We start from the raw sequence: 27,508 nt of genomic DNA on the forward strand, positions 1-27,508 counted from the left end.
CGCAGACACGCACACACGCACGCACGCGCACAAAAAAAAAAAAAAAAACATTGCTAATGACATCTCTATTTTCAAATTACAGATCGCGATTTTCGTACGCCACGATAATGATACATCACTGCTTTACACTTTTATTCTTAGAGTACATGGTAAAAAAAAAAAAAAAAAAAAGCACCGTGGCATGGTGACCTAGTTTCCTACGGATACACTTCCGTCCCCAGACCGCGTAACTCTGAACCGTGTACTGGCGTCCCTCCTTCACCAATAAAACACATGCCAACACAAAACAATATTGGTGAAACAGTTAATCGCATCCCATCTGTCATAAGCGCTCTGCTGCTCTCCCTCTCCCCTCTCTCGTGACGTCATCCCTCTCGGTGCGCGATATTAATGGCGAGTGAGTTTGATGCTGTTATACAATCGTCTTGCACAACCATTAATCCCACAGCAATCACTCAACTCTCCATCAGCACACTTGTATAACATTCATTACGGGAGGCCCTCATTGCAGTCAGGGGTCACAAAACACGGATGGACGAGAATGTGTCCCTTATGGTTTTGCACTACAACTAAAAAACTGATCGCATTCAGACAACTGAAAGTGCGTATGTGCTTTAGACACACTGCACTGCGGTGCCACTTGAAGCAAAATAATGATCAAGTGCAAGAAATGGGAACTTCACCATTACTGATGAGTATCGCTGAGAATTTCGCTAGTATCGATTTTAAAGAAAAGTAGCCTACACTACTACTACTGATGCTGATACATTAATACATCCATACTGTGTGTGTCTCCACTGACATGTAACAGAGTAATAACCACATTACCTTCACCAAGTTTTCTGCAATTCTATTTCCGGCAACTCGTCCAGAACTTCGAAAACTGCACTGTTCAACTAGAAAATAAAATATAACAAATATATGACTGGGCGGTACTGTACAGATTCCATTTAGTAAAATATATTTCCTTCCCTCTAGTTTTTTTTTTTTCACCCTCCTTTTTTTTTTTTTTTTTCATTCCGATGTAAAAGCGGAAACCATACACGGAAACAAAAACAGCAGATATGGAGTACAGTTTGTAAGTAGTATATGTGTATGTAAAAGTCGCGGTGCCAATATGGAGAAGACACTAACACCTCAGCTGTCCACTTATTCACATTTCCCTCTCAGTGATGGCATTTCCCAGCCATCACACGGGAAACACTTCAGGTCTGGACGAGTCACGCGCACTATTATCTTTAATTCAGAATTTTAATTTACAAAAAATATGCTTATTAGTAGATTTACTTATAAATCAAATAAATACAATACAATTCCGCTACGAGATACACACAGATTTACAAATATTTCATGTGTGTTTTATTTATGCCAACCATTTTTTTTTTCACTGGCAGTTGGAGGATTACAAACTTTCACCCAACAAACGATTTTTTTTTTATCATATTGTATAAATCAAGAGCAGTAAAAATATTTCCATAGTGGGTAAAAATAAATGTAAACAAAACAACTCCACAAACATTTAGCGCTGCCTCTGAGTTTGCATCAGAAGGAAGGTGTTGTCTGAAGTGTGAATAATGAGTGTGCTAAATGGTTATATGAGTACATCATTAAAGCTAATACTGTGGCAGAATGTTGTTGTTGTTGTTGTTGTTGTTGTTGTTGTTGTTGTTGTTTTTGTTGTTGTTGTTGTCGTGCTGCTACCACTATCAGTACTACAACTGCTGCTACTACTCCTGCTACTGCTATTACCACTCTTACTATACTGTCCTTATTTGTATGCTCATTTGTCTGTCTGTCTATCTATCTGTCTTTCTATCTGTTTGTCTGTCGGTCTGTCCTCAACACTGAAAACAATTACAACTACAATTTTCATTTAGGGTGTGAGGCAAGACTTTACGTAAGGGTGATAACAAGTCCTACTTTACGACCATCAGGGGAACACCTCAGACAGATTCACGAGGCCTCAAGTAAAGCAATATGTATCTAACTAATTGAATTCTCAAGTCGACTTCCTCCAGTGGCTGTATAAGATGTGTTAATCCCAAAATTCTGCCCATCTTAAAGGGAGGAGGTCACGATAACCTTACAAAATTAAGACGTGTATACTAATCAGAGAGAGAGAGAGAGAGAGAGAGAGAGAGAGAGAGAGAGAGAGAGAGAGAGAGAGAGAGAGAGAGAGAGAGAGAGAGAGAGAGAGAGAGAGAGATGAAAATTAATGTACGGGGAGAACACAGCATTTCACATTAAAACATTCAGATCTACACAGAACTACACGAAACTTCACACATTATGCAATGATAAGAATAATAAGAAAAAAATATTGAAAGTAAAGTTGCCACACTGACAAATTAGAATTGCGTGATGATAAATAAGACTCAGAGCTGTTGTGGCTCAGAGTCAGTGTGATAAATTACTCCTTGTTTCGGTGTACATGCCTAATGATGATAACTGTGATCGGAGTTCTTAAATTTTTGGTGATGTCTTAAATGAATTGTCAGCTATGATAAATTTATATGATGGTTATGATATCATAATTGGGGGGGATTTTAATGTGGATTTCTATAGACAATCTCGTAATGCTGATCTTTTAAAACTGTTTTTGAATGAGTAAAATTTATTGTGTCCACCATTATCTTGTACTCACGCAACCTATACCTATGAGTCGGCACGAGGTAATAGATCTTGTATTGGTCATTTCATTGTTAATGAATCTGCCATTAGAGCTGGTGAATGTGTGTCAACTTTTATGGATGGCAACAATTTAACTGAACATTTACCTATATCTATAACGTCTACTTTAACAGTAAATGTCTCTAATATAGAAAAATTCACACAGCCAAGCGTTGACTGGGAAAAAGCTTCGTCCCTAGATATTGAGAACTATAAGACACTGATTGATTTTCATTTAAGGCATTTAGATATGTCGGGTGTTCTGGCACCATGTCCTGATTACTCTTGTAAAACACACAGTAATATGATAATGAACACACTCGAAAAGATACTGGAAATATTAAAGAAATGTGCTTATGTTGCTATACCTAGACAGCGCGTAAACAGAAAGAAAGGAATACCAGGATGGAATGAATAGGTAAGACCATATAAGGACAAATCCATCTTCTGGCATGGAATTTGGAAAAATGCAGGTTGTCCGGCTAGTGGACAGCTCGCAGATTTAAGAAGGTTTAGTAGATCGAAATATCACTGGGCAATTAAACAAGCTGAAAGGAATGCCGATGAGATCTTGAAGAAAAATACAGCTGTCACTCTTAGAAATAAATCATTCAAAGATTTCTGGAAGATCATTAAAAAAATGAAAGGAAGAAATATGTGGTCATCTGGTATAATTGATGGCCGATGTACTGACGAGGATATTGGTGATAGGCTTCGTGACTTATATGAGGAGCTCTATAGTAGTGTTACGGATGATGACTTACAAGAGGTGGGCAGTAAGGTGAACCACCTTGTTAATGAGCGATGTAATGCTGCCCATTGTATTTCTTCCCAATGTCATTCTGTATCTGCAGTGATAATTGAAAAGGCCGTCAGAAGCCTCGTACCCAATAAAAAGGACGAAACATATAACATTAGTAGCAATCATTTTATAAATGGTACTAAACTATTATATACACAGCTAAGTCATATAATAACAACAGTGTTGCAATATTGTAGCACAGATGCTCTTTTTAACAAAGCAGTTATCAAGCCCATTCCCAAAAATTCTCTTAAATCTCGTGCTAACTCTTCTGATTATCGTGCTATCTCATTAAATTCAATTGTAAGTAAAATCATAGATCATTTTACTTATAAAAGATAATATGGTGACATCTCATCTGCAATTTGCCTATAAGGAGTGTTACTCTACCTCGCTGTGTTCTTATCTAGTTACAGAAACTATTCATTATTATCAAATGCGTGGATCTAATGTGTATATGCTGTTACTTGATGCCACTAAGGCATTTGATAAAGTGAAATATAGCAAGTTGTTTAACCTACTTATAGAAAGAGATATTTGTCCTCCAATAGTTGGTTTGCTTCTCAATATGTATTTGATTAGTACTGGTGTTGTAAGTTGGAATGGTGTTAACTCTGATCAGTTTAAGCTTTGTAATGGTGTGAAGCAGGGGGGTGTAATGAGTCCTCTACTTTTCTCTATCTACATAAATCCTTAATGAAGAATCTAAACAATAGTAAGGTTGGCTGTTATATGGGTGACATTTGCTGCAACGCGTTTGCTTATGCTGACGATATAGTTATTCTTAGCCCAACGTGTGAAGCTTTGAGGATGATGGTCAAGATTTGTCAACAATATACTACCCAGTTCAGTTTAAGTTTTAATCCTAATAAATGTGTTTTAATTTTTTTTTTTTTTCGGATTCAAATGTTTTTATGGACAGTGTATGCATCAAGATGTACGGTCGCACTATACATAACGTTATGAGTGAAAAACACTTGGGTCACCTAATATCATCTCGTGGTAGTCTAGTCAATCTTGAACCGGTTATGAGGGACATGAAAGTGAGAACTAATGCCATTATCCATCAGTTTTACTCTACCTCATGGCAATCTAAGGTGTTGTTATTTAATAGCCATTGTACGTCGCTGTATGGTTGTCAGTTGTGGAATCTTGATGACCCAAGAATTGAGGAGTTGAGTGTGGCGTGGCGAGTGTGTTGCCGCAGACTGCTTGCTTTGCACCCTCGCACGCGCTCTCACTTACTGCCCCATATTATGAACTCTCTATCTGTTCGTCAGATTATTGAAAAAAAAACGCTGTTTTTTTATTTTTTTATTAGGGGTTTGAGACATCCTGAGCGACAAATATCACATTTTTTTAGAAATGTTCTGCTGTCGAATTCATCATACATGTTGTCCAACATGAATTCGATACTGCAGTCTTATAACATTAAATACTATGAAATTTTTTACTGTAATATTAACTATGTTATTGGCAAGGTATGTTGTTTAGAGGACTACCAATACTGGCAAACAGAAATAATAAAAGAATTTTTGAGTATCCGTGATGGTCAGACAGACTGCTGCCTTACATATAGTGATGTCTGTGAATTCCTTGATGAAATATGTTTAATATAGTATGTTTTGTACACACATACACAATATTTTTTTTACTTAATTTTATTTATCTTTGAAAGTTTTTAATATCTCTTTTAATTTATATTTTATTTTGTCTTTTGAGCCACGTTGTAAGTTTTTTTTTCTTTTTTCTCTCTTATAGCTTTAAATTTTTAGTGTAAGATGACTAAAGAATTGTACTTTGTACGAATAAACAATTGAATGATTGATTGATAGTAATTTTTCATCAAAATTATGTAATGATGAAAAATATAACGGTAATGAATAAAATAAATATTACAGATAAAATTTAACATATCAGATAAAAAAAAAAAAAAAGCACAACCTGAAAAAAAAGACTGGTAAAAATCTAAAATTAAGCCATCTGATAAAAGTATTTGACCGCCATGATGGATATAATGAGGGAGGGATATAGGAAAGAGTCTCGGGGTTAGTAATCTGGAAAGGCTTACGTACAAGTAATGAATGGACTGAAGCTTCATAAAAATAAAGATATATATATATATATATATATATATATATATATATATATATATATATATATATATATATATATATATATATATATATATATATATATATATATAAACATGTTTCTAAATAGAGTGGATGACTAGAATAGACTCCGAATATGTAGGGATACTTAAAAGGAAATTTGAAAGTACATTGGTAGAGATGATAGCCGGACAAGTTATACATGTTATATACAAAGACTAAGATGGGCATGCTTTTTTCCTTAACTTTGCTTATGTTTTCATGTTGTGCAATAATTGAACACCTGGATAAACAACACCTGCATAGGAAAGAGGTCAACACACGGGAGGTCAGCGTGAGGAGCAGCACACTGGACGAAGGGAAATCGATAAACGCCGACATGGGCGATGGAGAGCGTCAATAAATACATCTTAAGTGAGTGTTGGCGGGAGTGGGCGGTGCGCCTACTGTCTAGGCGTCTCTGCTCCCTCACCACGCACCTCGCCGCTGTCTCAATATTCCCCGGTATATTACACTTATTTCTTGAATGTTTACCGTAAAGTCTGCAATCAGGAATCATCGCAAACATTAACCATCGTTGTCTTTCTGATCACCACCACATCCTTTGCCGTTCCACCTTCTACCACTCCGATATTATCTTCCACTTCCTTGTCGCTGTTTGTTCCTCCATCACTTTCATAGCCGTCATCAACTGCCTTTCCCTCATCACCACATCCTCACCTCCACCACATCAACTCACTCCGTTTCATCATCAACTCATCCACACGAGGAATCATGTGAGGAGTCAAGAGTGAGAGAGCTGAGGTGAATAAACACTCGTTACTAGAATCACTGTTCATCTCATTAAATTGAGAGTGACTTACCTTATTGCCATGGGTTTATCTTTACCCCCACCAGCCCCACCCCAACCCAGCCGGCCCCCAGCCTTATCTCCCATAGTCTCACCTCCCCAGCGCCATCTTTCCACCTTCCTGTTCCTAGCTTCGCCTCCCCAGCCTCACCTTCCCAGCCTTCCCTAGCCTCACCTCCTCAGTCTAACCTCGACAACCCTGTCTTTCTAGCCTCAGCTTTAGCAGTAACGACCCCCGCACGCCCCGTAATTGCACAAGTCATTACTGTGTGCGTGTGTGTGTGTGTGTGTGTGTCTCCACGAGGCGGCCAGGAAGCAGCATTAGTATTGGCCTTTAGGTATTTACATTGACTTATTTTAAAGTGAATATCAGGCATCTCAGTTATACTTTGGGTGGGATTAGGTTAGCGGATGTTAACTGGTTGTTTGTCTGTCTGTTTGTCTATCTTTTGATTTGTCTTTGTGTTGATACATCAATGTCATTTTTTTTTTCTATTTACCTCAGTTTTATTTTATCTGTCTTTCTATCTATGTGTCTTTCTTTCTCTGCATTAGTCTATCTATCTATCTATCTATCTATCATTCTATCTATCTATCTATCTGCATCTGTTTGTCTAATTTCATCCATCTATTCATATATCTGTCTTATCTACCTATGTAACTTTCTCTCTCTCTCTCTCTCTCTCTCTCTCTCTGGTAGGCTCCGTGGTATGTGGTTTGTGTGGCAGTCTGAAGGTTCACGTTCGATCGTGGAAACCTCATTTTTCGTCACCTTCACCTGGATGTTGCGGCGTCATGACTCAGAATCAATGATGCAGTGAGGCGCTGGTCACTGCACCGCGGGAGCACTTCGATCATGAATACTGTTACGAAAGCACAAACCTCAGCACTCCCGTAGACGCCCACAATTCCCCGACAGTCAGGACAGCACTCGGGAACACCAGCAGGCTAGACAAGAGATGCTAAGGGTACCACGTCCCACGTGATTCACGCACAGCCAGACAGAGCGGGTAGACAAACAGTGGGCAACACTTTCTTCCTTTACTAGTTCCGTTAGTTACAGGCAGTTACAGACACAGGCAGGGACAGTCAAACTCTTCAGGCTCACGCAACAGGCACTCGGCACGGAGGACACGCAAAGACAAGTTATCCAGAGCGGGGCCAACAACACACTGCCCAGTCACTGCAGTCACGCGACTTCTCTCCCGCCATCCATGCACCACTGCCAGACACCAGGCACAGCTGACACACACACACGCACGTCACACACTCAATCCCACAGAAAGAAATAAAGGCAACTTAGACTAAACAACAATAATACCCGGGCGTTACATCACCCCCTCCTTTACAAAAAGGTCGACCCGACCTTGCCTCTCCTTATATCTCTCCCTCAGAGTCAATCAACACAAAATCATCATAACGCCGTGGGCGGCGTCTGTCCCTGCGCGGCCGAGTGGGCTGAGGTTCCTCTGCTGGCTCTGAGTCGCGGCCGTCGCCCACCCCTGACTCCTCAGCCTCGGCCTCCTCTGGCTCGCTGGGGGTGGTGACAGCTGTCTCCGGGGACTCGTCGATTTCCTCGGCAGCAGAATCGGCATCATCGCCGCCACCTCCCCCGAAGCCCCAAGTGTAGTGCCCAGGACCGTGATAGCGCCACAGACGGTCCACATGCACAATGGAAGGGCGACGGCGTCCACGCTGGATTTTGTACGTCACCCCCGAGATCACGGCGATGACAGTGTAAGGCCCCTCCCAGGGGCTCTGGAGTTTCGGAGAGAGGCCACGCCGGCGGCGAGGATTATGCAGCCACACTTTCTCGCCTACCGCGTAACTCGCCTCCCTCACTCGCCGGTCGTAAAGACCTTTCATGGCCTGACTCGCTGCCCTCAACTTGCCTCTCACCCGGTGGTGTACCTCCGCGAACCGCTCCTGCAGGGCGGCTGCGAACCCAGAGGTGACTGTGGGGAGGTCAACATCAGGAGGGCGCCCCGTGGCCAGGTCAATAGGAAGGCGGAGCTCCCGGCCAAACATCAGCTGGGAGGGCGAGTGATCGGTGGCTTCATGGACGGCGGAACGGTATGCCATCAGCATCGCCGGCAGCTTGACGTCCCAGTCCTCCTGCCCCGCCCCACAATACTTGGCCAACTGTTGAACTAGCGTCCTATTGAAACGTTCAACCATGCCGTCAGACTGTGGGTGGAGCGGGGTGGTACGCGTCTTATAAATCCCCATCAAGTCACAGCACTCGCTGAATACACGAGACTCAAATTCACGGCCCTGATCGGAGTGCAGCTCGACGGGCACGCCAAACCTAGAGAAGAACTGGTCGACTAGTACACTCGCCACAGTCTCTGCCTCATGATTGGGGATAGCATACGCCTCTGGCCACTTAGTGAAATAATCCATGGCTACACAAATGTACCGGTTCCCGCGGGGAGTGAGGGGAAACGGGCCGGCAATGTCCACTGCCACCCGCTCCATCGGTGCCCCTACATTGTACAACTGCAGTGGGGCCCGGTTACGGTGCGCTGGGCCCTTTTTAGCGCTGCACACGTCACAGGCCCGGCACCATTCCGTCACGTCACTGCGCATTCCTCCCCAATAGAACCGCTGGCGGAGGCGTTGAAGGGTACGCTTTTCGCCTACGTGGCCACTCGTCACACCCGCGTGCACTTCCTTCAATAGTTCCGGCCGCATAGTACGAGGCACTACCACAAGCCAGGCGTCTCTGCCCATCCCGCCTACCGCCTCCCACCTTTTCACTAACACCCCGCTCTCGTCAATTGATAGCGTCTCCCACTGGCTTACCAAACACTTAGCGGCGGGGCTTTCAGCCGCCACTACCTGCCAGCTGGGGCGCTCGTCGCTGGCTTCTAGCCAACGCACGACGGGGGCTAGATCGGGGTCACTGCGCTGCGCCACACGCCACCGCTCATTGCACTCGGCGGTGTTTGCAGGCACACGTAAACGGCGGCACACTGTGTCCAACACCCCAGGAGCGCCAGGTGAGGAGGCCTCACACGGGCTGGGCTCCCTGGCGGTGCAGTGTGAGCAACTAGCCTCACACGGGCGTCGGCTCAGGGCGTCAGCATTGTTGTGCACGCGTCCTGGGCGGTGAACGATCCGGTAGTTATACTGCTCCATGCGCCCCAACCACCTCGCCAACTGTCCCTCCGGCCCCTTAAGCGTCTTTAACCACTTCAGGGCGGCATGGTCAGTACGGACGGTAAACTCGGCGCCGTACAGGTAGGGGTGGAAGTGTTCGAACGCTTTCACTACGGCCAACAACTCTTTCCTGGTTACACAGTAGTTGCGCTCTGGTTTACTAAACTTGCAGCTGTAGTAAGCCACTACGTGTTCCTTGCCGTCCTTTACCTGCGACAGCACAGCCCCGACGCCCTCGGCACTGGCGTCGGTGTCAAGCAGGTAGGGCAGCTTCGGGTCAGGGTAAGGCAAGACGGGCGCCTCCACAAGCGCCGCCTTCAAGCTGTCAAAGGCCGCCTGACATGCCTCATCCCAGCGGAAGCTCGCCCCCTTCTTGGTGAGACGGTTAAGAGGAGCAGCTAAGGTGGCAAAGTTGGGCACGAAACGGCGGTAATACGTGCAGAGGCCCAAGTAGCTCCTCACTTCAGCTACGTTGGAGGGAGTGGGCCAGTCAGCCACCGCTGCCACCTTGCCAGGGTCGGTGCGCACGCCACCACTGCTGACGACATGTCCCAGGAACGGCACCTCATGCTGGAAGAGGAGGCACTTCTTGGGGCTAAGCTTGAGATTGGCCTTCCTCAGGCGCTGCAGAACCTCCTCCAGCCTCCCCAGCTCCTGCTCGAAGGTGCTCCCGAAGACTATCACGTCGTCCAGATATACGAGTGCCGTTTTCCACTGCAGGCCGTCTAGCACTCGCTCCATCAGCCGCTCAAAACAGCCCGGGGCGTTGCAGAGGCCAAATGGCATGACGTTAAACTGCCACAGGCCCTGCCCGAAAGAGAAGGCCGTCTTAGGCTTGTCCTCCTCCGCCATCTCCACCTGGTGGTACCCTGACTTCAGGTCAAGTGTACTGAACCAGCAGGCCCCGACCAGAGCGTCCAGCGTGTCGTCTATCCTCGGCAGGGGGTAAGAGTCCTTCACCGTCACGTCGTTCAGGGCCCGGTAGTCCACACAGAAGCGCTGCGTTCCATCTTTCTTCTTTACCAGGACTACCGCCGACGACCAAGGACTGTCTGATCGCTCGATTACCCCTTGCGTGGCCAGGTCGTTCACTGCACGCTGCATTTCTTCGCGCCTTGCTGGTGCGATGCGTCGGGGTGGGCTCTTGACCGGTGCGTGGGTGCCAGTGTTGATCGTGTGTTTCACCAGTGACGTGCGACCCAAGTCCGAGGCGCTCTGGCTGAACACATCGGCGTACCGGCCCAGGGTGTCACACACGAGCTCCGTCTGCGCCTCCGTCAGATTGACAGCGCTCCGGGTCGCTAGATCCTCCAGGAAGCTCGGCAGCGGGGCTCCCTCGGCCGCCCGCTCACCCTGCGGCGGTGCCTCGGCACGCTGCACCTCCACGCACTCGCCCACCGCTGTTCCGGCGGGTATGTTGCGAGCCTCGTCGGAGAAGTTAGCCAGTAAGACAGTGACTACCTTCTCCCCCGCTTGCACGAGGCTCCTTCCGACTGCCACTCCGTCAGCCAGTCGACAGTCGCTGGCTGGTTCCACTAGGCCCTCCGTGCTCTGCATCGGCCGTGCGAGTCGACACTGTACTCGATACTCAGAGCGCGGGGCCAACTGCATCCGCCGTGTCGTCACTACCTCCGACCGGCCGACCTCCGGAAGGAAAGGCACATCGTATCCACATACCTTTATCACCTTCCGTCCAAAGTCTACGCAGGCCCTGGTCTTCTTCAGGTAGTCGTAACCCAGCAGACACTCTTCCTCCAGCTCGGCAACATACACGGGCAGGTTCACCTCCGCGCTGCCGACACTTATTCGAACGTCTACTGGGCCTTGCAACGGCATGCAGTCCCCCGTTACTCCACACAGCCTGTCCACGGTGCACGGGAGCCACTCAGCACTTACCAGCCTCCGCTGCACGATGGTGCGCTCAGCCCCGCTGTCAATGGTCATGCAGCAAGGCCTTCCATCAACCGCACCTCGTACCTGCACTGCGCTGACGGTGAGGTGGCACTTTACACAGCACGGGGCATTGGCACCTTGGCAGGCTGTGAGGTCGCCCCCTCCTCCAGCCCGCTGCTGTTTCCCGCCTCAGCAACCTCCTTGGGCTTGGGGGAGGCGCTGGAGCGGTGGCCCGATTTGCCGCATGCGGCGCAGCACGTCTGGAAGGCTTTGGAGTTAGGCCGATCGAGGGAGCGCGTCCTTCGTCCCCTCGGACATTGGCTGCGTCTATGGCCTCTCTCACTGCAGCCCCAACAGCGGCCGGCGAACTCGGACGGGCTCGCCTCCCGTGACGCCGCCTTGTGCTCCACCTTCGCCTTCCGGCCCCGTACCTCACCGCGAGGCTGGGCAAGAGAAGAGAGGCTGGTCGTCGTCTGTAGGAAGGCCTCAAACTCCATAGCCCGTGCCAACGCCACCTGCACGTCAGCTGGGTGTGCCTGCTTCACATAGATTTGGAGCTGGTGGTCCTGGAGGGCGTCTACGAACGCGTCGCGCGCCAGAACAACGACCATGTCCTCGGCCGCGCTTGGATACGCCCTCCTCACCAGCCCTTCTACGTCCTGCGCCAGCTGGGAAAGGGTTTCGTCCTTCTCTCGCGTCCTCTTCTTAAGCTGGGCGCGGTATACCTCCGCCTGATGACGGTGTCCGAAACGTCGCCGCAAAGTTTCGGACACTGCTGCGTATGAGGTGCGCTGGCTGGCAGGGAGATGACCCAGCACTTCCAACGCCGGGCCTTGCAGCGCTGTCGCTAGTTGCAGGGCCTTCTCTGCCTCCCCCCAGCCCTGGGCCAAGGCCAGCATATCGAACTGGGCGACGTAAGACTCCCAGCTGACCTTACCATCGTACTCCGCTGGCTTGCGTCTCACGTGACGAGGTGACGAGCGGGCTGCCTTAGGGCTCGGGGGCGGGGAGGCGGCACGGGGAGGTGAGCCCGGCGGTGTAGGGGGCAGGCTAAGCCCTCCCCTCCTGTCCCGGGTGGGCGGCCAGCCCCCAACGGCCATCTCGGGTGCTTCCCAAGGACCTGCTTCCCCCACAGGGCCCCATCCAAGGCCCCCAACAGCAGGTGGGGCTGAGGCCACACTCCCTTCAGGTCCTGGGCTAGTCACGGGAGGCCAGGCGGGGGTTGCGGGCAGCTGTACACCTCCCGCCAAGACGCCACGTGGCGGCCACGCGCCCTGCCGCCAAACACTCGCGCCCTCACGCAGGTCTGCCACCTCTTCCCGCAAGGCTTGGAGTTCACTTTTTACCTCCTGTTTCACTGCCTCACACGAGCGATCAGTATACGCCTGCGTTTCAGCCCTCAGAGAACCTAGGCTGCTTTGCAGGGCTTCCATCAGTCGTTCAGTTTGGGCAGCTTGTGTTGCCACGGTTTGCTCGTGCCTTTCCTCCTGCTTCTGAGCCATACTCGCCAGTTGGGACATGAGGAGGTCCATCTGGGTGGGCTTCTCGTCACCAGCATCACTAGAGTCGTGACTAGACCCACTCAGTCCCTCACACTGGTCAGCAGCACCACTCTCGCCCGCCATTTTGTCTACCACCTTGTCTGCCATGGTTTCTCCACTCGAGTCACGTAGGTCTGTACGAGCACACACTTAGCATCCCACTCCTGACGCCATTGTTACGAAAGCACAAACCTCAGCACTCCCGTAGACGCCCACAATTCCCCGACAGTCAGGACAGCACTCGGGAACACCAGCAGGCTAGACAAGAGATGCTAAGGGTACCACGTCCCACGTGATTCACGCACAGCCAGACAGAGCGGGTAGACAAACAGTGGGCAACACTTTCTTCCTTTACTAGTTCCGTTAGTTACAGGCAGTTACAGACACAGGCAGGGACAGTCAAACTCTTCAGGCTCATGCAACAGGCACTCGGCACGGAGGACACGCAAAGACAAGTTATCCAGAGCGGGGCCAACAACACACTGCCCAGTCACTGCAGTCACGCGACTTCTCTCCCGCCATCCATGCACCACTGCCAGACACCAGGCACAGCTGACACACACACACGCACGTCACACACTCAATCCCACAGAAAGAAATAAAGGCAACTTAGACTAAACAACAATAATACCCGGGCGTTACAATACTATCGTGCGGGAAAATTAGTAACTTCCAATAAAGTGTCCACCTAGTGTTAAGAAAGTGAGAGGAAGAAATGTTTGCCAACGCCCTTCATGAGGAGACGAAACGAACTGGAATACACCAGAGAACCTCATGAGAATAAAAACTTTTGCTTCACATTTGGATTAAATTGTTGGACTTGCCTATGGACTCCCACACTCTGGAGTCTTGAGTGAGGTTTTTTTTTTTTTTTTTTCCACGGTTTTATTGCATGAATACAAAAATAAAGTGAACCTCTTCCCTCTCACTCACAGTCTTCAAGGAACATTGTAGTTTTTGTTGTCCTTGGCACGAGCTCTTAAATGATAATACTAATAAAAAAAAACAATAAAAAAAAATTATATATATATATATATATATATATATATATATATATATATATATATATATATATATATATATATATATATATATAATCCAGTAAAGATTTCCCTCCCACTTACATTGTTCGTTTTGTAAGGTCTCCACGACAGGACTTCACGCAGGTCGCAGGAAACTGAGGGCAGAGTCTTTTTTTTTGTATAGCCTTTGTTCTACTGTTGATATTCATTCTGCTTCGTGGGTTGGGAAGTGTTAAGTTGATATTTTCTTGTGTCTTAATTCTACACAATTCTAAAACATTTCTTTCTGGAAAGTGAGGAAATACGAGTCAATTCTTTACCTTCAGTTTTTGTTCCATTAATACGAATCCCTGTGCTATGTAAATATAGTAATGTTTAATAGATATTTATTTTCACTTTTTATATTGTTCAGCACATAATCTTAGCCACGTACCTTAACAGTGAGGAGGGATGGATAGTCTGTATCCCTAACCTTTGTTGTACTGATACCATTCCTTCTGCCGTAACTTTAGTGCTTTCCACGAAATATTTTTCTCACTTTGAAAGTTCTTTACGACATAAATCTCAAACATGTTCTTGGAAAGTGAGAAAACAGGATTATTTTTCTCTGTCCTTTGTTCTAGTTTAGTGCCCTCTAAGGGGTGTGATGTTCCCTTGTGGCAGACGATAATTAACAAATCCTATCACTGGTTTAAAAGTAATACAAATACTGACACTTTTATGATTTTTAATAGATAATGGAATAATCCGAAATAATAATAATAAGAAAGGAATTCAGAAATATAAAAATAAATGGTAGCGTACTCTTCAGTTACATAATTCAGAAATACAAAATAAATGATAGCGTATTCTTCAATTACATAAAAACTACGATGGAGATATTTTCGCGACTACTGAGTTGCGGGGGAGACCAGAGAATAAATAAATAAATAACAAATATATATACCCAAAAAGTATGTATAGACCTGAGGACAGTCTCACACGGTGATCTCGAACCAGGTGGTTTCACTAGTCCCGTGGAGAAAACCAACAAAAAAGAACAAAAAAAAATGCGAATATCTATCCACTCAGAAATAGTTTATCAACAGGAATGTCTGAGGAGAATCCAAGAGAGACTGAGGAGAATCCGAGAGAGACTGACTTTAGTAAAATTATTGTTAAATAAACACTTACTTAATATTACAGGAAATGGAGGAGGAGATTATCAGACTGCATGCTCACCTGAGGAGAATCCGAGAGAGACTGGCTTTGCTTGTGAGGAAATCGGCGGGAAACTAAGGATAAAGGTTTCCAATGGGGAAATTTATTAAGAGTTATAATTTTGTTTTTAGTGGGGGGGCGACTAGGTTGTGAGTTCAGGGATGAAAAATATGAATAATTAAGTTACTGTTTACTTTATAGTTGTTACTTTAAGAAGTTTAATTCAATGGACTTTTGAAATCAATTGGGGAATTAGTCAAAGTCTGGTATCTCTTCCCGGCTTGCGTAGCAACAGGGGTAACAGGGCAGCGAAGCAAAGAAGATTTATCAGATTCGTCAACCTCATTGGCGCGGCGTAATTATCTGGGATTTGTTTGAGCTGGTTTAAGACCTTACCATTATAGAATTAATTTTATTGTATTAAGGGCTCCCCATTCTCTGGGATTAGGTGAAAAATTCGCCTCTATAACCTGGCCAAGCAGGAGAAATTACGTTTATTCACGGGGTAAATTTGTTATAGAAGTGGTCAACACAGTGACGCTGAGAGGGGGGGGGGGGAAAGCAAGGACAAAAGGACACTGAGGAGAGGAGGGGAAGGGGGGAGGGTTAGTCACATGGTACTGAGATTCTGGTCATCCTCGCACATTACATGGGCCTTAGCCTAGGAAAAAAGTAGAAATATACATAATTAATTTCCCAGCACTACACTACTCCTACGATTCCTCTTGTTTCCTAGGTTCGATAATCTCAAACTGACATTTTCTCGTTTTTGTAATTCTTCAAGGGAGAAATTTCAAACACGTCCTTCAGAGTGGGGAGGCCTGTGTCTTCTTTACCTTTAAACTTTGTTCTGGTGATATGATTTCTTCTACGACGTAACTTTAATAGTCTTCAGTAAATATTTTCTACCTCGGTTAAGTAATACGATTCCATCTGGTATGCGTGTCTTAAGCTGATATTTTCTTGTGTTCTGAGTTTTTAGGAGAGGTTTTAATTACATTCAGAAAAGTGAGGAAAGGAACCTTCATTATCTTTAGCCTTTTTCTACTAATGTGATTCCTTCTCTTACGTCCGCTAGTAAGTATTAAGTTAAATTTTCTCGTTTATATATATATATATATATATATATATATATATATATATATATATATATATATATATATATATATATATATATATATATATATATATATATATATATATATATATATATATATATATATATATATATATATATATATATATATATATATATATATATATATATATATATATATATATATATATATATATATATATATATATGTACGAGTATGTATGTATATATATATGTATATATATATATATATATATATATATATATATATATATATATATATATATATATATATATATATATATATATATATATATATATATATATATATATATATATATATATATATATATATATATATATATATATATATATATATATATATGTATGTATATATATGTATGTATATAGATGTATGTATATATATGTATGTATGTATATATATATATATATATATATATATATATATATATATATATATATATATATATATATATATATATATATATATATATATATATATATATATATATATATATATATATATATATATATATATATATATATATATATATATATATATATATATATCCTTCTCTGATGTAGATTTTATTTATTTATTTTTTTTTTTTTTTTTTTTTTCAGAATTGTTCTGGGCAGATTTTAAACCATGTTCATTATTAAAAGTTTTATCAGTCTTTAATGAAATATTTGGTGTGGCCAGATTACATTTTTCCTTATTTGGTGTGGCCTGATTACATTTTTTCTCTATTTGGTGTGGCCAGATTACATTTTTCCTTATTTGGTGTGGCCAGATTACATTTTTTCTCTATTTTGTGTGGCCAGATTACATTTTTCCTTATTTGGTGTGGCCAGATTACATTTTTCCTTATTTGGTGTGGCCAGATTATATATATTTAGTGTGTGTGATGACCCAAGGGATGACTGAAGCAATGGTTGTGGTGATGACTGTAATGGTGGTGACTGTGGTGATGAGTGTAGTGATGACAGCCCCTCTCTCAACACCACACTGAAGGGAACACTTGAGAACACCCTCATGTGCATCTGTGTGTGCCTCTGGGTCTCTATGTGCGTCTGTGTGTGTGTCAGCCTCACGTGTGGCCCTGTGTGCGTCTCTGTGTGCGTTAACCTCAAGTGCATTGGTACGTGTGCGTCTGTGTGTGTTTGTGGGCGTGTGAGCCTCATGTGCGTCTCTGTCTGCGTTAACCTCAAGTGCACCTGTATGTGTGTCTGTGAGCGTGTGAGCCTCATGTGCACGCCCGTGTGCGTCGCCATGTGCGTGCAACCTGACCACCGTATCCTGGTAGATCCTGTAGAGCCAGTCAACGTCCATGCAACACGTCACATTCACCAGCTTGTCTCCGCGTAGCGACGACACAACACGCCTTCTCTCTTCCTGAGGTAGATGCTGAATACCCCCAAAGTGTTGCGGGTAGTGTGGGTGTGTGCGCGTGTTACCCACATCCTCGTTGACCCACGCCCTGTATGTGACCCCAAAGCCCCTTAGGCCACACATGGCCCTGTACACCCTTGCAGACGCCGGGTCCACACCAAACGGCCATATCTCGATCAGCAGGGTACCGCTGGACATCAACATTCTGAGCCCCAGGCCTGCCCCGTGCATCCCTACCAGCACTCGGGCTTGGCTAACAGCCCTAATAGCCTCGTCCAGCCCATCTTCCTCCAGTGACATGATTCTGACGACTCCTTCCTCGTAGGTCTTGTTCAGTTCGCGTTGGATTGTCTCCACCAGTTATTTTTCGTTCAGTATTTTTCGCGTCGTGCGTCGGGTGAGGAGGACGGCTAGGGGGGGTGACTGGCGGGTGCTGGGGCTCGGCTGACTGGCTGGGGTGTTAGTTGGGGTGGGTTCTGGGAGGTTTGCTAAGCCTGGGGTGTGTTCTGGGGCATTTGAGAAGCCTAGAGTATTTTCCAGTGTGTTTTCTGGGGTATTTTCTGCTGGTTCTATGATATTTTCTAGTGTGTTCTTGGGCTTGTTTGCTGATCCTGGGGTATTTTTTGTGCTTTCTAGGGCATTTCCACAGATGTCTAAACTATTACCTACATTTTCTAGGGTATTTCCTTGGCTTACTAAATAATTTTCTAGGTTTTCTTATGTCATTTTCACGGGTTTCTAAAGAATTTTTTGGGATATCTTTTATAGTATCAACACCCACACCCCATAGATTCTCCGCTGCAACACCATCAACACCCTTCACAGCATCAGTGGTAGCGTTTATACCCACACCAAACCTGGAAATCACAAACACAGCAAACTCTCTCAACTCTGTCCCACTCAGTCTCGTCTCCACTGGCCCCTGTGGTCGCCGGAAGCCGTACTGATACCAGACACTGTGGTGGGAGAGACCCACTGTGGCCTGGCTGAGTCTTAACCACACAATGTTCTGTAGGTCCCTTGCTAGCAGGAGCTGGTGGCCCAGTGCACTGTAGAGGGCGCTGTAGGGCGACTCGGTGTGTTCGTTGACTGCCAGCAGGGTGATGGGTGGGCAGGGTGAGCCTAGGGTGAAACAGAGAGGTTGGGGGTGTCAGTACTTTGTTTAGACTGGGTAAAGGTGCTGGTTGACTCTTGCACTAGTGAGGTGGACAGGGCAGAGTGTGCACCAGTGAAGTGAAGGAAGGAGTGAAGGTAGTGGTCAACTCTTGCACTAGTGAGGTGGACAGGGCAGAGTGTGCACCAGTGAAGTGAAGGAAGGAGTGAAGGTAGTGGTCAACTCTTGCACTAGTGAGTTGGACAGGGCAGAGTTTACAAGGATTGAAGATACTGGTTAACTCTTGCACTAGTGAGGTGGACACATCACCCCAAACAGCACCCACACGGCACAGGTATTCTGTACACAGCATTAATACTGTGATAACATTTTGAACAAGTATACCGGGGAAAAACTGTGTTTGTGTCCTTGATGACCCAGTGAAGTGTGGGTGGGTGACCCAACTTTTGGCTGTGACCCAAAGGTTAAGAACCACTGACCCAAGGTGATGCACTCTTCCAGGCACTTGCTGTGAGAGAGAGACGGGAGACCTGTGCACCGCTGTGCTGCACTGTGCTTGGATGTCCCTGGTTCACTCCTGAGGCTGTACCATTCTTGCCCCTATTGTGAGTATGTCTCTGTGTGTGTGTGTGTGTGTGCGTGTGTGTGTGTGTAGTTGACAATTACTGAAGGGTTTGTGACTTGACCCGTCCCACAAGTGACAAAGACGGCATCACGTTGGTCAGTGCTTGCAGAAATGGCTCTTTCTGAGACGTGGGTACAGTTTGTAATGGCCGCCACACTTCCCTGCTCCACAGACCAGGCCAGCATCCAGGTCGCCGCCCTGCCTGGCACTGACGGCTGTCTGGCCTCCCCGAGGGTCCCTGCAGGACTGGACGCGGCGTGTGCTGGCAGGAGTGGTGTTGCGGTGGAGGTCGTGAGGCCAGGCAGCAGCATGAGCGGCTGGCGGCGGCGGCAACAGCAGCAGCCAGCCTCAGGTGTGGGGAGGCACAGGTGTGGTGGCAAGAATCACCTGGAGGCAGGCAGCTCTGTCCACAGAGGAGAGAGCAAGTTTGAGTGCCAGCAGTGTGACAAAACTTTTGTATCCAGACAAGGCCTTAAGTACCACACCCTGACACACAGTGGTGTTAGAAATTATGAGTGTGGTGAGTGTGGGAAGAAATTTACCCACAGGGGTAACCTCACCAGACACACCCTGACACACAGTGGTGTTAGAAATTATGAGTGTGATGAGTGTGGGAAGAAATTTACCCACAAGTCTTACTTCACCAAACACACCCTGACACACAGTGGTGTTAGAAATTATGAGTGTGATGAGTGTGGGAAGAAATTTATCCGCAAGTCTTACCTCACCACACACACCCTGACACACAGTGGTGTTAGAAATTATGAGTGTGATGAGTGTGGGAAGAAATTTACCCAAAAGTCTTCCCTCAACACACACACCCTGACACACAGTGGTGTTAGAAATTATGAGTGTGATGAGTGTGGGAAGAAATTTACCCACAAGTCTTACTTCACCAAACACACCCTGACACACAGTGGTGTTAGAAATTATGAGTGTGATGAGTGTGGGAAGAAATTTACCCACAAGGGTAACCTCACCAGACACACCCTGACACACAGTGGTGTTAGAAATTATGAGTGTGATGAGTGTGGCAAAAGATTTACCACCATTTCTCATCTCAATCAACACGCCTTCAGACACACTGGGGTGAGGGAGTTCGAGTGTGATGTTTGTGGCAAGTGTTTCAAGACAAAGGGTGATATTGCCAAGCACGTGAAGATCCACTTCTGAGGTGGTGGTGTGTGGACACATGGGGCCACACCTGTACCTGTGGTGGTGGTGGTGGTGGCCGTGCCTGTGTGTGCTGTGAGGGAGTCATGACCACAGCAGTTTTGTGTGGTGGTGGTGGTGGTGGTGTGGGGGGAGTCATTGCCCCAGCAGTTTTGCGTGGTGGTGGTGGTGGTGGTAGTGGTGTGGGGGGAGTCATGGCCCCAGCAGTTTTGTGTGGTGGTGGTGGTGGTGGTGTGGGGGAGTCATGGCCCCAGCATTTGTTTTGTTGGCAGTGCAGGTGTGACTTTCAATAAATGTGTGTGTGCAGTAAACCTTTGTTTGTGTATTCACCAGGTGTAGTATACAGGGCCTCAGCTACAGGAATATATTGTAGTGAGGCAGCCCCTCTCTCTCCTTGCCTCAAGTGTTTGTGTATTCACCAGGTGTAGTATACAGGGCCTCAGCTACAGGAATATATTGTAGTGAGACAGCCCCTCTCTCTCCTTGCCTCAAGTGTTTGTGTATTCACCAGGTGTAGTATAAAGGGCCTCAGCTACAGGAATATATTGTAGTGAGGCAGCCCCTCTCTCTCCTTGCCTCAAGTGTTTGTGTATTCACCAGGTGTAGTATACAGGGCCTCAGCTACAGGAATATATTGTAGTGAGGCAGCCCCTCTCTCTCCTTGCCTCAAGTGCATTTCAGTCGGCAGTGTGGCGCAGCATTGAAGGCTGTTACAAAGATGCACAGCGTCCAAAGGGCGAGTGTAGTCGTGCACGTTTGGCCAGCCACTAACCCTTTGACTGCCACTTGGTACACCTTTCCCTCATCACCAATCACTGAGACACCTTTACTTGCTCCACAGGCACATCCAGTCTTTGAACTGGGAAGAAATTGCAAAATATATTCTTGCGCTGCTGATGGTGCTGCTGACTGTGTTGTGTTGCAGGGAAGGGGTCCAGGGACAGGCAGGTTGGTCACACTTAACCCTCCCTGTGTGAATGCATGTTGCTTCTCACCAAACACTTTTCTGGCCTGTAAATCTCGAGTGTTTCATCCCTGACCACTTCCCCCGTGGCTTGTGTGCTGTGCTTGTAAGGCTTGCTGGGGCACCACCACTGGCTGCCGTCCCAACACTGACACCTCTGCAGGTGAACACCACCACCAAGGTCTATACAGGGTGTCTCAAGAGGAAAGGAACACCAACACTAATAACACAGTCTTCTGATGCCTAACACAACACTGTCTTCTAGTGGTCAGTCTCTGTCATTTTTCTCTTTTCATTTCTTTTTTCTCTTTATACAAGTGTTGTCAATCAGTCTGTCTGTCTGTCATATTTCTCTGTTCATTTCTTTCTCCTCTTCTCTTCTCTTCATACAGGTGTTATCAATCAGTCTGTCTGTCATATTTCTCTGTTCATTTCTTTCTCCTCTTCTCTTCTCTTCATACAGGTGTTGTCAATCAGTCTGTCTGTCTGTCATATTTCTCTGTTCATTTCTTTCTCCTCTTCTCTTCTCTTCATACAGGTGTCGTCAATCAGTCTGTCTGTCATATTTCTCTGTTCATTTCTTTCTGCTCTTCTCTTCATACAAGTGTTATCAATTAATTTGTGTCATATTCCTCAATCCATTTCTTTCTTCTCTTCTCTTCTTTCCCTCATACAAGTGTTACCAGTTAATCACACATTCCTCTGTTCATTTCTTTCTTCTCTTCTCTTGTCTTCTCTTCACACAGGAGTTATGAACCAATCTGTGTCAGTTCCTCACTTTACTGGCCAAGAACACATTACATTGTAGTCTTGGTGCTGTAATGCTAACACACTCCAGGGCAAGAACAAGGACAAGAAACAAGAACAAGCCTGGGAAACAAAATGCATAAAGAAAAGGAGGAACAAAAACAAAGCTGGTGAACTAGGAAAACAAAACAAAGCAAAACAGTACTGGTTTACTAGGAACAACAACACAAACTGGTGAATTATTTTCACACACACACACACACACACACACACACACAGTTTAACAATTTCATAACCAAGACGTACAGTAGCAGGTTAAGGTTCCCTCATTAGCACTCTTGACCTAACAAAAGTGCAAACTACAGTATTGGTCCCTTCTCATTACAACAAATACTTAATATAAATGTTAGTGGTGTACATTCTCTCTCTCTCTCTCTCTCTCTCTCTCTCTCTCTCTCTCTCTCTCTCTCTCTCTCTCTCTCTCTCTCTCCTGACTATTTTCATTAACTTTTTTTTTTCATCTGTTTACATAATATTTCCTCTCTCTTTATACTTTTGACAATTAATTATTCTATTTTCTTAAGTTCTGTTCATCTTTTCCCTCTTTATACTTTTAAAAATTAATCATTTAATACTTCTTAATTTTTTCATCTCTTTCCTCTCTTTATAATTTTGACAATTAATAATTCCATTTTTTTAATCTCTTTCCTCTCTTTATATTTTCGACATTTAATCATTCCATTTACACTGAAGTTTTTCAAGCAATTGTGCACAGTTTCCATTAAGAAACGAGTGAGCCAAACATCAGTGGTCATACAGCTTTTGTAAATGCTGAGGAAAGGGAGTTATAAAAAGAGAGAGGGAAGGGGGGTGTCACAGGGGAGTGAGAAGGCAGCTGTGTTGAAGGAAGAGTATTAAAGCAAACTGAAAATGAGAAAACGGATACTGGCTTAAACTGTAGCATTAGAAGACAGCTAAATCTTTGAATCCCTTGTTGTTTACCTGATCCTCCAAACTCTTGCCTGAACAAAAGACAAAAGCAATCCAAAGTGAGAAGAATAAAGAAAAAGAAGAAAAAAGAAAAGACAAAATAGATACAGGCTTAAACTGTAGCATTAGAAGACAAGCCTGCTCATCCCTTCTCCTGGCTTTAGCCTCTACTGTTCTTATCCTTGCTTTAACTAACAATCTACTCCCCCAGTCTCCTACATGCCTCAGGTCTTTCTCTGCATTCCTGACTGCCATCTGACCCTGCCATTCTCTATTTTCTTCCTCACCATCCTGTCGCCTAACTTCTGCCGTTCTTCCTTTGTGTTCTTCGTTTCCACTGTTCCATTTCTTTTTTTTTTTTTTTTTTTTTCCAAGATGAGGTTCCCTCTGCTCTAAATATCTTTTCAAGCCATCTCTCCTCGCCGAGTCCTTCTATCTTCCTAAGTAAATTAAGTTTTCCTTTCTCAACCCTGTCCCTGAATGTGCTTCATCACATCTCACCTCAGATTGCCTCTACTGCTGTACTGTTTGGGACCCCTAAACTCCACCTGCTTGTAATGTTCGTGATCTCTCTAACTTCATGAGATCTCCCTCCCGGTAATGGTAAGTAATTTGTGATCTGTACAAACAGTAAGCCATTCCTTTCCACACGCTTCTGTTAATTGCATACTTGTTAATCGATCATGCTTGTCATCCTCCTGGCTTCCCCTTCATTTATTTTCCCTTACTCACTCTATCAATTATATACATTTATCTACTACTTCTAGCACAATGCTTCCCAGCACTCACTGGCTTCCTCCTGTGCTGTTATATTGTCACCTAACATTTCCTGTCACTGTATCTAATGTTGCACTCCCTCCCGTACTCCTCTGCTATTCTAACACTGTGTCATCTGCGTATGCTAGGCGTCCTAATCTACTGTCTCCAACCCTTGCTCTTATTTCATAATCCTTACTAGCAATTCCTCTACGTATAAAAATATAGATGTAAGTACACTTGCAAACAATACATATAATTGTTTTTAACGTCCCTTTAAGAGTTGCATAATTGATAAATAAATAATAGATAAAAATCTCAACTGTCAGAATTTTTAAAATCTCCAGAAATTGCGGCAATAAATCTCCAGAAATTGTGGCAGTAAATCTCCAGAAATTTTAGCGGCATCATCTGACAATAATGAAACCTTTTTCCCGCCCAGACACCGCCGTGTGCACAGCGCCTCGCCTCCCGCTCCTCCAACCCAGCGCACTGGTCACCAAATTGGTATTGCAAGGTTTCTGAGTGATAAAGTGGGTCTACCTGTCACATGAGTTACTCCAGAAATGTTTCAAAGTTTATAAGTAGGTTTTACAAGGGTTATAAGTGGGTATTACAAAATCTTAGTGGTATTAGTAGTACTAGTGGTATTAGCTACAGAGGCAAGACGAGGTGTGAAGTGGTTGTACCTGTCATGGCAGCCACTACAGGGTTATTACAAGGTCAATAAGTGTGCTATACAAGGGTTAAGTAGTTTTACTCGCAATATTTCCCGACCAATCAAAGGCTACAACGAAGCTGCCAAGTGGTTCTGTCTGTCATTAGCCACAACAGGCATTTCAGACTGGTTGTGGTTCCAGCTGCTGCATTACAAGGTTAACATAACAGCGTAGGCAATGGTCGGTATTACAGCCGTCATGTTGGTCACCACAGAGATATTGCAAGATATATACGTGGTTGAGTGGTGCTGTATTAGTCAGGGGAAGTGGGGATGTGTTTAACGAAGCTTTTAAGTGGTTTCACCTGTCAGGTTAGCCGCCACAGATGTAATTTACACTGTGGTTAAGTAATTACATCTGCCGTATCAGTTATCACAGGTATTTGAAGGTTTATAAGCAATTACACTCGTCATACTAATGATGAGCTCAGGTGTTACGAGGTTCATGAGTGACAAGATGGTTCCCTCTGCCTCGCCAGACTCGCAGCACCCACCCCGCCTCTCTGCTTCAGTCACCAGCCTGCCCCTCCCTCCCTCCTTGCCTTCCTCCCACCCCCTGGACAGGCAGCGTGCAGGCTTGGTAGACACAGATGAAGCATTCTTTCCCCAGCACTTGCCTTCACACCCACGGCCACGCGCCCCTCCGTCACAGCGTTAACCACCCAACAAGCACCGCATCACAGCCAGGCGGGGTACAACTGCCATCATGATAGTTTGCATCAACGACCCAACAATACCCAATTATCTGCCACTACAGACGAGTAATGTGTGCGTGGCTTCATTATCTTGTACACAGAGAGAGAGAGAGAGAGAGAGAGAGAGAGAGAGAGAGAGAGAGAGAGAGAGAGAGAGAGAGAGAGAGTTTGTTAATTTATTGCGCCAGTCTACAGAAAACACCATACAAAACTACTCCTGACAGTATAAATTGATAATTCAGATAATGACATGATGAAGGCAAGCAGGTTATGGTCTGGCAGCGTATCAAAGGGAGTGACAGCAGACATAAATGAATCAACAGTGCTGGTTTGGCTTGTTAACTACCTGTCATGAATTAACGGTGCTACTTCGGCTTGTTAACTACCTGTCATGAATTAACGGTGCTAGTTTGGCTTGTTAACTACCTGTCATGAATTAACGGTGCTAGTTTGGCTTGTTAACTACCTGTCATGAATTAACGGTGCTAGTTTGACTTGTTAACTACCTGTCATGAATTAACGGTGCTAGTTTGGCTTGTTAACTACCTGTCATGAATTAACGGTGCTGGTTTGGCTTGTTAACTACCTGTCATGAATCATCTTTGGTATGTGATCTACACTTAATATTGCGATCTGTGTGTTATGAATCTTTTGTATGCAATGTACACTTTATATTGTGATCTACAACAAGAAAGGTTGTACTCATCAAGAACAAGGAAAACACTTGTTCTGGTTTGGAGAGAAAATGTCTGGTTAGAGTCTGACGCAGGAGTGGAATGTCTGTTGTAGCGTCGAAGTTCCAAGAAGAGACCGTGAGACACTTCACCCAGTCATTCAGAGAGAAGTCGCTGAAGGCTCAGTAATCCATTCCAATGACTCGCCAGCTTACTCTAATTTAAACCAACTCAAATTTCATCATTTTTCCGTAAATCATCATCAATATTACGGCGATTCTAACATCGGAGGTCGTACTCAAGGAACTGAAAGATCCTGGCTTGATGCGAAGATTCGTATATTGAAAATAATGTGAGGCATCGATCAAAGAACATTTCAGTCACCGAGACTACTTGTGTTGGCGGATGATGACAAAACAAGCTCCTGACGTCTATGTAGCATGTTTAGCCCATGTACTGTACGTGCTGCTCATCGCTACAATATGAAGACAAGAAAAAAATAATTACATTTTCTCTCTATGCTATATATCATTCCAGAATAAATATTTGTACAGTGTAGATACTTTTCCTTGTAGATAATAAGCCAAAGTACGGTGAAGATATTTTTTTCCCTGTAGATAACAAGCATAGCACCGAATAAACAATATAGCACCGAATTAACAATAGAGTGAAGCTGGCTTTGAAAGTAGATAAGACAAGATAGAACTTGTGATATTTTAACTTCAAAAGGCATCATAGAACATAAATACATAAGGGGGCAGTTAGCAGGCAAAAAATTATGGTGAGCTAACAGCCGCCAAACTGTGAGTGGCGGGTCATGACGAGCAGGTAGGTGGTCTTCCTGCAGCAGGCATTGGCATACGTCAAGGAGAGGCTGTCCACGTGGGAGCAGGTCTCCCACAGCAGGACAGTGCAGGCAGTAGTGTTGCAGGTTACTGGAGTCAGGAGAGTGGCACAGGGACAGGAGGTATAATGAAGCTCGTCTGCCAAGCCCGCAACCTGCCACAGGGGTCGGTAGCAGAGTCTCAGCCGCGCCGACACCACACTGTGTTTTCGGACCCACAGGCCCCGACGGCGGTGCTCAAAGCGATGATGACGAAATGCATCATGGTGCTGAATGGTGACGCTGGCCGCCCGCTGGTCATCCGTCCTGATGCTGGTCGAGAGTAGAGAAGCTGCTCGGATCCTGGACCAGTGTTGCCAACCGTAGGGTAATTACCCTACGCGTAGGGTAATTTAGCCTCAAATCTGGTCTGTAGGGCGGTAGGGGAATTTTACAGAATCTGAG

At 45.1% G+C, this 27,508-nt stretch overlaps 2 protein-coding genes and 1 long non-coding RNA gene across 3 annotated transcripts; 2 read left to right on the forward strand and 1 right to left on the reverse strand.

The window, feature by feature from the left end:
- Nucleotides 1-16,201: 16,201 nt before the first annotated feature.
- LOC135095942 (protein O-linked-mannose beta-1,4-N-acetylglucosaminyltransferase 2-like) lies at nucleotides 16,202-18,064 on the reverse strand. The gene is made up of 2 exons (XM_063997089.1): nucleotides 17,467-18,064; nucleotides 16,202-16,224 (listed from the first exon to the last, which is right to left on the reverse strand). The coding sequence occupies exons 1-2, from the start codon at nucleotides 18,062-18,064 to the stop codon at nucleotides 16,202-16,204; spliced, it is 621 nt and encodes a 206-aa protein (XP_063853159.1).
- Nucleotides 18,065-19,614: 1,550 nt separating this feature from the next.
- Nucleotides 19,615-20,828, forward strand: LOC135095943 (zinc finger protein 33B-like). The gene has a single exon (XM_063997090.1). The coding sequence runs from the start codon at nucleotides 19,615-19,617 to the stop codon at nucleotides 20,674-20,676; it is 1,062 nt and encodes a 353-aa protein (XP_063853160.1). The 3' UTR covers nucleotides 20,677-20,828.
- Nucleotides 20,829-23,296: 2,468 nt separating this feature from the next.
- LOC135095995 (uncharacterized) lies at nucleotides 23,297-26,776 on the forward strand. Its single transcript, XR_010264554.1, has 2 exons — nucleotides 23,297-23,980; nucleotides 24,576-26,776. It is a non-coding gene; the product is annotated as an uncharacterized LOC135095995 (long non-coding RNA).
- Nucleotides 26,777-27,508: the final 732 nt, after the last annotated feature.

Source organism: Scylla paramamosain, unplaced genomic scaffold (genome assembly GCF_035594125.1).
Source record: "Scylla paramamosain isolate STU-SP2022 unplaced genomic scaffold, ASM3559412v1 Contig2, whole genome shotgun sequence".
In the NCBI taxonomy this organism is placed as follows: domain Eukaryota; kingdom Metazoa; phylum Arthropoda; class Malacostraca; order Decapoda; family Portunidae; genus Scylla; species Scylla paramamosain.

Bases quoted from the DNA above. Each gene is read 5' to 3' on its own strand.
- LOC135095942 (XM_063997089.1), bottom strand. From the start codon at position 18,064: ATGTCACTGGAGGAAGATGGGCTGGACGAGGCTATTAGGGCTGTTAGC. The intron at 16,225-17,466 runs GTGAGGCTGACA...CTAAAAACTCAG, and splicing joins AGACGCACACAGGGCCACAC to AACACAAGAAAATATCAGCT.
- LOC135095943 (XM_063997090.1), top strand. From the start codon at position 19,615: ATGGCTCTTTCTGAGACGTGGGTACAGTTTGTAATGGCCGCCACACTT.